The 14,882-nt window shown below is 38.4% G+C and overlaps 1 protein-coding gene across 1 annotated transcript; it reads right to left on the reverse strand.

The window, feature by feature from the left end:
- Positions 1 to 452: 452 nt before the first annotated feature.
- Positions 453 to 13,723, reverse strand: COX17 (cytochrome c oxidase copper chaperone COX17). Its single transcript, XM_020985878.2, has 4 exons — positions 13,613 to 13,723; positions 13,301 to 13,444; positions 4,833 to 4,940; positions 453 to 603 (listed from the first exon to the last, which is right to left on the reverse strand). Exons 2-3 carry the CDS (start codon positions 13,414 to 13,416, stop codon positions 4,856 to 4,858), a joined length of 201 nt encoding a protein of 66 aa, XP_020841537.1. The 5' UTR covers positions 13,417 to 13,444; positions 13,613 to 13,723; the 3' UTR covers positions 453 to 603; positions 4,833 to 4,855.
- Between the last annotated feature and the right edge of the window lie 1,159 nt (positions 13,724 to 14,882).

The raw sequence follows: 14,882 nt of genomic DNA on the forward strand, positions 1-14,882 counted from the left end.
TGGTATAAATCCCACCTGGATATCCAGTATAATCCTTGTGATATATTGTTGTAATTGCCTTGCTAATATTTTGTTCAAAATTTTTGCATCAATATTAGGGAAATTGATCTATAATTTTCTTTCTGTTTCAGCTCTTCCTGGTTTAGATATCAGCACTTATATTTGTGTCATTCCAGGTTTACCCCCATGCTACATAAGGAAGCATCACTAAGCATTGTTAGTGGAGAGTTAGTAAAATTAGCAACAATCCAAGGAGGCCTGCAGGGGGGTGATAACAGTTGTGCTGGTTTTGAATTGGTGGAAAGGCCTGCCTCCCAAGAACTCTTAGAACTTCCTCTGAAAAGAACAGTCTTACCAAAAATTTCCAGATGTCGCCCCTAACCATCCCCCCAAAAGCAGCATGTGGCACAAATACTTTTAAGAAGAAAAAAGTTGCAATATATATACCCAAATATTTTACCAGATTTTATATATATACATACATTTTATTTTTTAAAGAAATTATAAGTATTCACACATATAAGAATTTTATTCTTCAAAGAAGCCCCCAAATAATTTAATCCCATTCATTCCTTAGGAACTATTCTTCCAATGTCGGACAACCTAGGGGGAAAAAAAGATATTTTAGCAAACTGGACTTCAAAAAAACATGCTCTTTACTCTGACATCAATTAACAAACAATACTTGGAATGTCTCCCCTGAGAAACTGCCACAGCTCTCCTAATGTCAATGAAATTGTACTAAAGGTAAAATTTTTAATGGTTCTAGTTTCACTTAACTTAAAAACACTTAATGAAATAAGTTTTCAGAACTTAAAATATGCTAACATCAAACAGCTTAATCTCTGTAAGCCTTTGAACTAGGGCATACGTTTTCTTAAAAACATCTTCCAATAAAAGAAAACATTTTTTTGTTATTCTAAAGCTACCAAGAACACAGAGGCCTGTAGGTCATTTTGTTTGTGCAAGTGTGTTTGGCAAACACAGATGAAGTTGAAAGTTGCAAGGTCAGCTCAGTACATCACTGACTTCCTGTGGAAAGTTTTCAATTAATACCTAGTGTAAACTAAGAATTACAGCTGCTAAGTCCACTCTGAAAGAACAAAAAGGAACACTGCACAGATGACAGCAGTAAAAACAGCAGGCTGCCTCTCTTACAACATTTAATCATAATCTGGGACCACAGGGCAGCCAAGTACTACTAAAAAGGTAACAAGATAAATTAGGCTGTTCTGCTCCTCAAGTTTCAAGTAAATGCCTCTCCACCCAGCTATGATACAACATTCTGTGCACAAACCTAAAATCTCTTTTCTAAAGTCTCTGGAAAGAAAAAAAGTAGATAATGTTTTGGCAGTCAAGAATACTAGAAAATTAACCACACTCTTGCTCAATTCCTCTTCTGAGCGATACGTTCATGGTTTTTATATTTTTGTTTTCCTATAATTCACTAACAAATCATCATAAAATGAGGCACAGGAATAGATGGTATCATTTGGTATGCACATTCTCTCATTATTCATTTGTGGACACATAAAGCTGCTGGAGGAGAGGAATTTATTCATCTTTGTGTTCCCCAACTGTACCTAGCAGAGTGTTCTGCTCATAGCAGAGCCCAATAAATACTTTTTAGATGTACACACAGCGGAGATGATGTTTTCATACACTCCCTTCCATGGTATCTTTTTTCTTTTTAAATCAGCAATTCTTCATTACCTTCATATTGGCACATTTCACCTATCTTAATGTTTGGTTCAACTAAATAAGCATCCTTACTGCTCCTCTCTTCTCCAACTGAAAACTTGAGGGCCCTAGGATTAATAGCTATCAATTGTCATATCTTCCTTAAAATTTTCCTCTTCAGAGGGAGACTGCTTACTATCACTACACTTCTCTCAACCTTACTTTCTTCAACTGTAAACTATGGGGCTTAGAGTAGATCTCACTATGGCCCTTTCTAGTTTGAAAATTTTATGGTTTTCTAAAATTGGGTCATCTTTCTTGGAATCACACTGCCGTACACTGGCAAAAGGAAAATGCCTGAATTTACCATTTTCTGTATTTTTCCTAATGTAGAGCTCAGCTTCTTAACTGCTTTATTAAATAACTGTTAGCCTTGCTAAATGTGCCTCCTTAGTGCTTTCCAAACGCTATATAACATAAAACCCTGATATTTCACATTTTAGGGATTCTTTGAAAAATACTGATGCTAGAGATATTCTTCCCTAAAATAGCAAATATAACAATTATGTGGAAAGATTATATATAGTCATTTTTCAGTATAAAAATTAAACCTATTTCCCCTATTTTGCTTCAAAATTTACTCCACCTCCCTTGACTCCAAGGATATTCCATACCATCTATCAGCATTTACAGATTTCATCACTATATATCACAAATGTGAACAAACTTCATTTTAAGCTATTTCAATTAATCCCCCGAGGGTGGAAAAAACATTAATAGTGTTAAGAACTTGCCAGTTAGATTTACCCTCAGAGCAGTACAGGGAGTTCTGTACTAAGTGTAATCACTAGAATGCTGTGACCTAGTTCACATTCATACACCGTTTTTGGCAATGAAGCTTTATAAACAGCTTTCATAATAAGAGTTTTAAGGTTTATAGCACAAAGCTTATATGTAAGCCTAACAACTAACATTCTGGCAATAAAAGCTTCCCACACTGACAAGGTAGCATAAGAAAAAAAGCTTGTAATTTGAAGGTCCAAATACCTGGGTTATAGCCGTAGTCTACTATGAATTCACTTCTGTGACCTTGAACAAGTTTGAAGTTTCTCATGCCCCACTGGGATAAAAGGACATTTAAAAAAAAATACCTATTCCTATTTCATAAGGATTACAAGATCACAGATTTTGTGCTAAAAGAGACCTCAGATGTCATCTAGCCTAAGGCCCTCATTTTACAGATGTAGAAAACTATATTTGAGATTAAGTGACTTTGCTCAAAGTCATTCAGACAGTAAGGAACAGATCGAGGAATTAAACTCAGGGCCAAATCCAGCACATACTTTCCACTAAACCAGCCTACTCTCACAAAAGACAAGTGAAATGTACCAACTTCCTGGAACGGTCTCTCAAATTCAAGTTGTAACCAGGACTACTGTCTTCCTTTATACTCCAATATGGGAAACGAAGCTCTATAATACCTTTTGCTCATCAGGGACACTATGCATAAAGCAAAGAGTCCTGGTGATGTCACCAATGTAGTTCAAGCTAAATTGCTAACAGGCAGGAGGGGTGGGAGGCTCCTCCTAATGTCAAAATTATTCACTCTCATAAGGCTAGGCTAACTAAGATCCAGATTTAGTTTGCAAGAAAACTTCAGATCTTGAAGGTTAAAGATAAGAGGACTTCAAGTCTATAAATAAAGCCCCATTTAAATCAAACTATACAAAAATCTGGGATCATCAAACTAATTAAGGGAGAAGTTGCTATATAAAAGGATTCACTATGATTTAAGTAGTCAAAAGCCTAAGTTTGCTTAAAATAATTTGATTTACATCTGTATTAATTCTGATTATATCTGCCATGCAGTGAATTTCAAAACTGAAAGAAAACTAAAAAATAATCTAGGTCAACCTCTTCAATTTATAGAAGAGGAAATAGGTCTGATGAAAGGAAGTAACTTACCTAAAGATCAAAAGGCTAGTTAACGGTAGAGTCTAGAACAGGGGTAGGAAACCTGCAGCCTTGAGCCTTAAATCCCTAAAAGGATTTGTTCTATGAAGTTTGGATTCAGTCAAATGGTCTCACTTGAGGTCTTAGAGGCATCAAGGCTGCAGGTCCCCCACCCCTAGACTAAGGCTTAGATATCTTTACTCAGTCTAGTGCTCACATTTCATTTTCTGGCCTTTCCTCTTTCCAGCCCAGAGGGCAAGAACAATCCTAGAACTCCTTGGGAGATAGGAAGCAGGGGCATATATAAATGTGAGTATCAAGATATGTGACTTTGTTATCACTCAGCCACTCTGACATTTAAACTAGCAGTACAGTTTTGTGGAAGAACACTAGACTAAAAAAAAAAAATTAGGTTCTAGCCTCACCTCTGCCCCTAACTAGTTATGTGACCTTAAAGGAGTGACTTCACGTCTCCGTGTCTAAGATGTTTGATTGCTAATACTCCTTCCAATTCTAAATGTCAGGTTCAAAACATTCCACTAACGGCTCAGGTTTCATTTTAGAGAGGAACAATATAAAGCTTAATGAATTAATGAAATGAAAGCTTAATTTAATTCCATTTTGTATCTAATAAATGCACGTAGGGGTCCTCTAGTTCCTATCTCACAGTTCTTTATGAACTCAAGGGCATTCAAGAATGGGAGTTTTAAAATAAGCTTTTCCCTTTTGCTTTCTCTAAGTCAGAATCTGATGATTAGCCAAGTAGCATTCTGGACATACTGTAACCCTACTTCTCACCATCAACCTACCAACTTCCATGAATCTGAATAACACCCTCCACCTTTTTTTAGCTGCTATAGCTAACCATCACTGCCTTGTCTAAATGAACTCTTAAGTTCCAATAAAATTAATCAATCTTATTATATTATTCTTCCCATCCCACCTCCCAACTCTTTCAAGGTAGAGAAGTTGTACTTTCTATCCTGAAAGCAAATGGTTATATTACACAACATTTGTTTAAAAAATATTTTCCTTGACTAGTTAAAAAGTTACATTAATTCCTTTCTCCCAAAGCTACCACTTCAGATGAGGTACTGCCTAAGATGTAAAATGTTGATTTTTTTAATCTTTGTTCAATTGCAAAACAGATTAAACTAAGTCAAAGCAGTGCCCAAATTCCCTTTGCACCCAGTACTCACCATCCATACTCTACTTCTTTCATTCATATTTTGAATCCCAGGGCTCTCATACACTCCTTGTGAGCTTCAATTAGATGTCCACAGTGTTCTTCTCCTTTCTCAATGATGCTATAAAACACAGTTTAGTTATTATACAGCAAAAATAGGTATTAAGCTACTCAAGTAAAAAATACAGACATTCACAAAGGGAGACAATGTGTGTTGAGTGGTGGTCAAACTATAAAAACTTGTTATGAGAAATGCTGTTACAAAGAGCCTTTTATAATCAAAGCTATTTTGATGTCACAGATAATAAAAAAGTCCACCTACAAACATGCTTCAATCCTGTATTACAAATGTGTATGGTCTAGATGGTAAGTCTCTAGAATTTTAAAAACTTGATTGAATGCAAATTGTATGGCAGCAGGACAAAAACCAAGTTTTGGATCTGCCATCAGATCGAAATTATTCCTTGGCTCAACTTTAATAGAGTTTCACCTGTCCTCTCCCTTAAATCTTATGTTTATCACCTAAATAAAACCCACAAAAATTCCTAAAGTATTCAGCAAATAAAGACAAAAAAAGATCCCAGGCCCTGTGGCAACATGGCTGTTAACCCTCCACCGGGTTCAGAGAGCACTTTTTCACTTGTTACTAGAAAGAGGCTAGAATTCAGAATTTTCTTTACACTTGGTTTTCTAGCAATGCAGTTATTTAAATAAAATTCCATTGTAACAATAGCAAATCTATAAAAACTACCCTGATGGCCCAAAGAGTTTGTCATAAAGTTATTTGTGTGTATTTCTCAGATATTTTCCACTAGCGAAAAAAATTTCTTAAGGTTTTTTTTTTTTGCTTCATACTTTGCTAGGGGCAAGAAGAGAAAGAGAATTCCTGTTCTCAAAGTAAAGGATGGGGAATGTGATAAGGAAAAGAACTAAACAATTTCCTCAACTGAGGTAGCCTATACATTGGAAGTTCTGTAAAGGCTTGATCAAGATAACCCCTCACAGTCCAATTTCGGAACCACTAGCAAAGACATGTATTCCTAGGTATCCACCCAACAGCATGGCACTTTTTCCCATTGAAAATCCAAATCCAAAAGTGCTGAGATACAAATATACGTTAAAGTATATTTAATCCATGTAATCAGAGTGTATTCCGTACCCAGCCCCAGTACTAGGCTCTGGGGAGCACACAGAGAATAAAAACAGTTCTTTACTCTCTAGAAACAATCTAATTGACATGATTTAAGATACATACACATGAAACAGGCAATCATATATTGTTCTGAACATGTCAAAAAATACATGTTAACAGAGTCTCAAGTGTTATAATACCATTGGACATATGATTTAAAAAAAATTATCCAGGCAAACTGGTAAACAGATGGGAGAAGGTAGACAACGAGAAAAGAAAAAATGGGAACCAAATAACAGTAATAATAGCTGACTTTCATACAGCACTTTAATATTTGCAAAGCACTTTATATACAAAAGAGGATCACAACAACTTTGTGATATGGGCACTATGGGTATTGTCCCTACTTTACAGATAGAGGAAACCAAGGGGCTCAGAGAAGTGACTTGCCCACAGTTACACAGCTAGGAAATGAGAGGGGGAGATCAAGCTAGGTCTTCCTGACTCAAAATAAGGTATCAGAGGAGGTAAAAGGTTGAGTAAATGAGAATATCGGCAAAGATTAAAATAGCCACAAAAGACGAAAGGGAGGAAAAAAAAATCCCAACACACAAAGGCAATGACAACACCCTGCAAAAGCAATATATTATGTGCCATGACAAGTACTTAAAGTGGGTTAGTCTTTAAAACAACCTGCACAGATGATAAGAGCATATGGTTCGTCTGTTTGCTTGCTTGCTGAATAGTACAGAGATGACAGAAGCAAGGATCAAACTCTAGCCACACTGGAATAATGGACCAAACATAACAAAAATACATTTTACAGGAAATATTAATTCCTGCACTTTAAAGAAAAATTAACTGCACAAGTAGCAAACAAGGGAGAGCTGGTACTGTAACAAACCACGTGAAAAAAGCCTAGGAGTTTTAGTTTAGTCCAAGGGTAATGTGACTACCTGAAGAGTGAATAGTCTTAGACAACTGATGGAAGTAGTTACCAGAGCAAAAGAAGTATGGCATTTACAGTGGCCAGGCATCTGGAGTGCTGGGCTAAAATGCCAATTTTTGAGAGAGATTGGGAGTGCCCATGGTTCCAGAAACCACGCTACATGAGGATTAGTTGATGGAACCGAGGACACTAAATTAATGAATTCAGCATTTGTTGCATAGATTTTCTATGTTAATGTTCATTTTACAAATGAGGACACTGACACAGGTTAATTACCTAATCCAAAGTCTTGTGTAAGTAAAACTGGAGTTATTTTGTGGTGATCCAGAGAATAAAAACTAAGATAAAAAGGTAGTTGTAGATTTCAAATGAATGTAAAAAATAAATCTCTAAAACTTAGAACTGTTTAACAATAGAATGAATTGTTCTGTGGGATAATGACCTCTCTATCACTCGAAGTACCATCAACAAACAGACATTGAATTAACTTTTTTCAGGGATGTTGCAGAAAGAACTTCTATGTGATTTCAAAGGTAATTTTGAGGTAGGTTTTATACTTTTCCATCTCAAACAACCAAACATCATCCCAATAGAAAGTGATCTCTCATCTGACAGCATTCTGTACTATTCATGTACCTACTATATTCTAATACACATACACACACACACACACACACACACACACACACACATATTTAACCATATGGATGTTTTTACCCTTACAAGATTATACACTCTGATGGTGTGGCCCATGTCTTACTTTTCTTTGTCTCTTCCAGTACAATGCACAAAGAAGGCCTTTGAGAAATTATTTACTGAATGAATGAATGATTACAATGTTAGGAGAGTAGATTAGGTGATACCAAAATCCTCTTCCAAATCTAAGATTCTGTTAATTACTTTGGTTTGCTACTAACTACACTGTAGTACAGTGGAAAGAACACTGGATTCGTTCATTCAACAAGCACTTATTAAGCACTTAATGTGTGCCAATCAAAGTATACCTCAAGTACTGTTTTCAGTTGTGAGCATTACATTTTAGCAAAAACACATGACAAACAGGGTGCTCAGGCTATTGAAGGAACTCAGTATCTTGCTATATGAGGACTGGTTGAAGAAAGTGGGGATACTTAATCTGGAGAAAAATCAATCAACAAGCACTTGTTAAGACTCCACTATGTACTGCCAGACACTGTGCTATGTGTTGGAGAAAAAAAGACCAAAAATGGAGTTGTGAACAGATCCAACCATTTTGGAGAGCAATTTGGAACTGTGCCCAAAGGACTATAAAACTGTGCATACCCTTTACTCAGCAATACTACTTCTAGGTCTGTATCCCAAAGAGATCATAAAAACAGGAAAAGGACCCACATGTACAAAAACATTTATAGCAGTTTTTTTTTGTGGTGGCAAAGAACTGGAAATTGAGAGGATGCCCATCAATTGGAGAATGGCTGAACAAGTTGTAGTATATGAATGTAATGGAATACTATTGTGCTATAAGAAATGATGAGCTTTCCAGCAAAACCTGGAAAGACTTATATGAACTGATGCTGAGTGAATGAGCAGAACCAGGAGATTATATACAGTAACAGCAACACTGTGCAATGACTGACTTTGACAAACTTGGCTCTTCTCAGCAATGCAAGGATCTTAGACAACGCTAAAAGACTCACAACTGAAAATGCTATCCACACCCAGAGAAAGAACTATGGAGTCTGAAAGCAGATGGAAGCGTATTATTTGCTCTCGTTTTATTTTGTTGTTTTGTTTTATTGCTTCCTGCTCATGGTTCCTCCTATCAGTTCTAATTGTTCTTTACATCATGACTAATGGGAAAATATGCTTACTATGAATGTATAAATAGAGCCTATATCTGATTGCATGCTGTCTTGGGGAGGGAGGAGAAGGAGAAAATCTAAAACTCAAAATCTTATGGAAGTGAATGTTGAAAACTAAAAAAGAATAAATTTTTTAAAAAAATAAATAAAAAGCATAGTTCCTTCCTACAAGGTGTTTCCATTCTATAAGAAAACAACAAACTTACAAGTTGACAGAAAACATATACAAAGTAATTGTGCGTGAAATGAGGAAGAAGTCTACCGCAGGGAGAGTGAGAAGTTGGGAGCTGAGGAGATAGGGGGATATGCATGTGTGGAAGGCCTCATGTAGGAAATACTTCGGCACTTGGATTAAACTGGAGAGGTGAGGAGGAAGGGCATTCCAAATGGAAAGACACAGAAATGGGAAAAGGGATGTTGTTCATGAGACATCAAATGGGTCAACTTCTTTCGAACACAGACATGAAAAGGGAATTAATGTGTAATTCTGGAAACAGGCTGGAGCCATTTAGTGAAGGGCTTTAAATAAGAACAGAAAAAAGAGGTTCTATGTGATCCTAGAAGCTACAGGAAACCGAGCTTTCTTTGAAGGGCAGCATGCCAGTCAAATTTAATCTTGAAGAATATCACTTGGGCATCTGGGTAGAGCACAGACTGGGAGACCAGTTGGGAAGCCATTTGGATGTGACACGTAAGAGGTGAGGAGTGCCTGAACTAGGCTGGTGACAGTGTGAGTAGAGAGAAGACAGAAGGAGAGAGCTAATGTATGCCTTCCAAAGACTTGAAGGGTTGTCATACATATAAGAGAGGTAGTATTGTATTGTGCTAGATTTGAAGTCACGAAGACCTGGGTTCCAATCCTATCTTAGAGAAAGGAAAATTCTGGGCAAACCACATAACGTCTCTGAGTCTCAGTTTCCTTATCTGTAAAATCAAGAGATTAGACCAAATGGTTCCTAAGGTCTTACTCAGCTTTTTCATCTTGGAGCTGAAGAATGGATCAGTGGGCAAAAAAGTTAAGAGAGATGCAGAGTTCAATACTAACATAAAGACAACCTAAGTGTCAGAGCAGTCCAAAGATGGAATTGGCTTTCTTACAGGGCTCTAAGCTCAGTATCCCTGAAAGCTCTCACAAAGAAGAATAACCACCTGTCAGAAGTACAGTAGATGGGACTGATGTTTTAGGTAATAGCTAGACTAGATGATATCAAAAGTATTTTCCAGTTGTGCAATGCTATTGTTATGCTTTTATTATTTGAAAAGAACGGAGTACTGGTGAGAACACTGAGTTCCATATTTTGGAATCTTCTGTACACCATTATATAGCTATACACTACATCACAGACAAAAGAAAAGAACAAAGAGTACAAGCAGGTGATTTAAAAAAAAACAAGCTAAGAATAGTAAAGTGATCAGGAATGTGCTGTTTTCTTTTTTAAAGTAAAATTTTATTGATGTTTTATTTTTTACATCACCCAGATTTCTCCCACTATGCCTTGTCCCTCTTCCTAGAGAGCTACTCCATTTAACAAAGTTATTCAGAAAAAAAAAAAGAAAAAAAATCAGAACTAATCAAAACATTTGAGGGAAAAAAAAAAGCCTGAAAATACAGGTAACATATCCCAACCATGGACCTCCAACCTCTGCAAAGGAGTGAGATGGGGGTATCTTCTCCTGTCTCTCTCAGGCGCCATGTTTGTTGTTTGTAATTTTGTAGCATTCACTTTCTTATTGTTTTGTGATCATTCTATTTATGCTCTTATAATCATAGCATACATTGTTTTCTTCGCCCTCCTTTATTTCACTGTACATCAGATTCTTTAAACATTTCCATGATTCTATCATATTTGTCATTTCTTATAGTACAGCAACATTCCATTACCTCCACAAAGCACAATTTGTTTAGTCATTCCCCAATCTATGGGCATCTATTTTGTTTCCAATTCTTTGCTACAACAAAAAGTACTGCTATAAATTTTTTGGGGTATATGGGGACTTTTTTCTTCTTAATGATTTCCTTGGGTATAAGCCTAGCAGTGGACTCTATGGGTCAAAAGATCCAGACATTTTAGTCACTTTTTTTGCATAATTCCATCTCATCTCCTCCAATAGACTATCCTCTGTTATCTCCACTCTGCTGCTCACCTATGCCTCTCCCATCCTGAAAAAAACATTACTTGACCTTTCTTTCCCTGCTATTGCCCTATATTTCCTCCACCCTTAGCTGCCAAATCCAATGGACTTTTCTCTATCCTCACTCTCCTCCACATCTCTTCAGCCTTTAACACTATCGATCACTGTCTCTCCTCTCAGGGTTCTCTCCTGGGCCCTCCTTCTTCTCCCTCTATACTATTTCACTTGGTGATATCATCGTTCCCACAGACTTAATTATCATCTCTACGCTGATGATTTTCAAATCTACCTATTCTGCCCCAACTTCTCTGCTGATCCCCAATCTCACATCTCCAAGGTGATGTCCAGTAGACATCTTAAACTCAACAAAATGGAACTCATTTATCTTTCCCTCAAACCCTCCCACCCTCCCTTATTACTATAGAGGACAACATCATTCTCCCAATCCCTCAGGATTGCAACTTAGAAGTAATCCTGGACTCCTCACCATCTCTTATCCCAATCTCTTATCCCTCTCATATTCAATCTGTCCTGTCAATTTCACTTTTGCAACTTTAATATACCCCCTTCTCTCTTCTGACGCTGCCACCACTCTAGTGCAGGCCCTTATCACCTTACACCTGCTCCAAGTCTATCTTCACTCCAGTCCATTCCCCATTCAGCCAATAAGTGGTTTTCCTAAAGCGCAGGTCTGATCATGCTCCTCCCCACTCCATAAACTCCAGTAGCTCCCTATTATCTCCAGGATCAACTACAAAAGCTCTGTCTGGCATTCAAAGACCTTTATGACCTAGCCCAGGGGTGAGGAACCTGCTGCTCTGAGGCCACAGGTGGCCCCCTAGGTCCTCAAGCGCACCCCTTTGACTGAATCCAACCTTCACAGATCAAATCCCCTTCAAAAGGCTTCACCCAACGACCTACATACAAGGCCACAGGTTCCCCACCCTGGGCTAGACCACTGAAGGAGAAGTAAAAAATGAACTAGCCTTAGAGGATACTGAATTCCCTGCCTTTAAAGGTTTTCAAATAAAATGTGGGCAACTATTTGTCAGAAGTACTGCAGACAGAATTCACAGTTTGAGGACAGGAAAGACTAGATCATCTCTGAAGTCTTTTCTGCCTGGGAATTATGTTTGTTAGACTTCTATATTAAAAGATATCGTTTTTCGATGATCAACTGTGAATGACTTAGCTACTCTGATCAATATAATGACCTAAGACAATTCAAAAGGAATCATGATGAAAAATGCTATCTACTTCCAGATAAATGATGAAATCTGAATGCAGATTAAAGCATAATTTTTTCACTTTCTTTTTCTTACTTTTTTTTTTTTTTACAACACAGCTAATGGAAATATGTTTTGCATGATTTAACATGTTTAATTGGTAATAATACTGCTTGCCTTCTCAATAGGTAGAGAAGGGCTGGAAGGAGAGAATTTGTAAATCAAAAAAAAATTTTTAAATGAATGTTAAAAATAAATAATAAATTAAGAACAAAGTTCATTTAAAAAAATATAATTTTTTAAAAAACTACCATAAAATGAAATGTAACTTAGTGTGGCAGACAGAAAATCTGTCTAAAGGGTAGGAAGACCTGGGTTTAGGTCCTGCCTGTGACACATGATAGCTTGACAAATTACTTTAATCTCTTAGTACTCTAGATAACTTTTCCAACTCTTGCAAAGAAGGTATTAACCTGCATTGGTAGGGAGTTCTCTGTACTATAGGTATCCAACACATAGCTACTGAGGCACCAGGATTCCCAAAAATATAATGGGAAACATTTAACAAGATAAATAAATACATTAGAACATAGTGTATATTAATATGTAGTTTTCTAAGTCAACGTGCTACCTCCAGGGATCTTTACATAGGATTTAATGGCCTTATTTGAGTTGTACACCACAGTTCCATCCCAAAGAGCTCATAGGTCCCAGTCCCTCCTCTTCCTAGCCCTAAAGTATAATATATAACAATAAAGTACCAACCACAAAATAGCCTCAAAGAAAGACAATGTCAGACCTGATTTTTTTTTAAATTATTCCCTTTCATTTTAAAGATGCAGACATGAAAGCTTGGAGAAGTGATTTCCAAGGTCACAAGAGGTAGGCGAGAGCAAGGTCACGCCAGGCCCGTTTTTTGGACCTTCCCCTGCACCTCGTTGCCCGGTGCTTCGCAGGCAGGGCTGGGGAAGCCCGGAGCTCGTGCTGGCTCCCTGGAAAATGAGGAAGCTGCTCCAGACTGGAGGTTCTTAATTTGAGGGGAGGGGGGGAAAGTGTGTGGGAACGTAAAAAAAAATTTTTTTGTAATTACTTTTCAGTATACTTTGTTTCCTTTGTGATCCCATTTATTTTATGCATTGGAAAAACGTGACTGCGAGGAGGGGTTCCCATGGCACGTGACGCCGGCGGGACACAACTTACCAGGCATCCCGGGCTTTCTTCGTCTCCGGGCATGCACAGCACGGCTTCAGCGGCTTCTTCTCCACCGCCTTTTCCGAGGAGTCGGAGTCATAGCTGGCAGCGGCCAGAGTGGACATGTCCGGAGCACGCGCAGAGGGAGGCTCCCTGGGCACCCGGATCAACAGGGGTCATTTATTACACGGCGGCCGGCTCACCCTCCCGCCCTCCCAGCCCCCCTTCACCCCACGGGATTCCCTTGGTCCCTGCAGCTAGAGCCTGGGAAGACCTCATTTTGTGAATTCCCCACTTGGCAGGAACAGAAGCGGATCTTACCTCCGAGAACTCAGTACATGAGCTGGCGTTACGGACCTCGCCAAAAGCTGGGTAGAAAATGGGGAAACCGGAAGTCCCGCCTACCACGGTCCCGGCCGCTTTTCAACGGGACAAGCCATGGAAGAGAGATCAGGCTCGAGTCATAGAGTGTTACCCGGAAGTAGCGGGACCGGAAGTGCACTTGGCAGTGAGGAACCGGACGGGAAAGGTTTCTTGTGGTTGTCGCCTCCGGGGTTCATAGGCATCTACTACGCTAGCTTTTTTTTTTTTAAACTGTCTTGCATAGGCGAAGATGGCATGGACAGTAAGATCCTGGGAAAAGAGCTTTTTCATCTTGAGGAGACTTAGCAAAGCAATACATCGTCTTATTTTTACTTAGGTGCCCTTCAAGTCCTTCAGTGTCCTCCCTCCCTTCTTTCCTGGCAGCTTGGTAGAGCAGAGCACTACACTACACTTGGTAGGTAGGGCACTCACTGGTCCCGGAATGACGAAGATTTGGGTTCATATCGTGCCTCAGACACTTAACTAGCTGTGTGACTAAGGGCAAGTCACTTACTTCTGTCAGCCTCAGTTTCCTCAGCTGTAAAGCGGGGATAATAACCTTCCAGGCATGTGAGAATCAAATAAAATATTTGTAAAGCGCTGGAGAAGAGAACACTTAGGGAGGATATTAGGCAAAAGTCGTGTCTGACGTTGTGACCCCCTATTTGGAGTTTTCCTGGCAAAGATTCTGGAGTGGTTTGCCATTTCCTTTTTTAGCTCATTTTACAGATGAGAAAACTGAGGTAAACAGCGTTAAGTGACTTGCCTAGGGTCACACAGCTACTGAGAGTGTGAGGCTGAATTTGAACTCAGGTCTTCCTGACTCCTGGCTTGGCACTGTATCCACTGCACCACGTAGATGCCCTTTCTAAGGATTAAAGCTATTTAAAAACAGAATGGGCTGACTGAATTGGTAGTGAGTTCTCCTCTTTTGAGATATTTAAATGTAGACTTCTCAGGAATGTTGAAAAGGTTTTTGTCTTTTGTTTTTATTCTTCTAGTATAGTCTATAGACTGCCACTTCCAATTCCCAAATTCTAAAATTTTGCAATTTTATGATACTATGTGAAAAGCACTATGCTAGACTCTGAGTATACAAAGTCAAAACGGAAAGGAAGAAAAGTCTGCTCTTTTTTCAATTCCTCCCATTCCAGTGAGAGGATATGAAGTCAGAGTATATGGGTTTGAATCTTGGCTCTACTACTTACCACCTGTTTGACCTTGGGAA

This window comes from Phascolarctos cinereus, unplaced genomic scaffold, assembly GCF_003287225.1.
Source record: "Phascolarctos cinereus isolate Bilbo 61053 unplaced genomic scaffold, phaCin_HiC Scaffold_726;HRSCAF=1367, whole genome shotgun sequence".
Lineage (NCBI taxonomy): Eukaryota > Metazoa > Chordata > Mammalia > Diprotodontia > Phascolarctidae > Phascolarctos > Phascolarctos cinereus.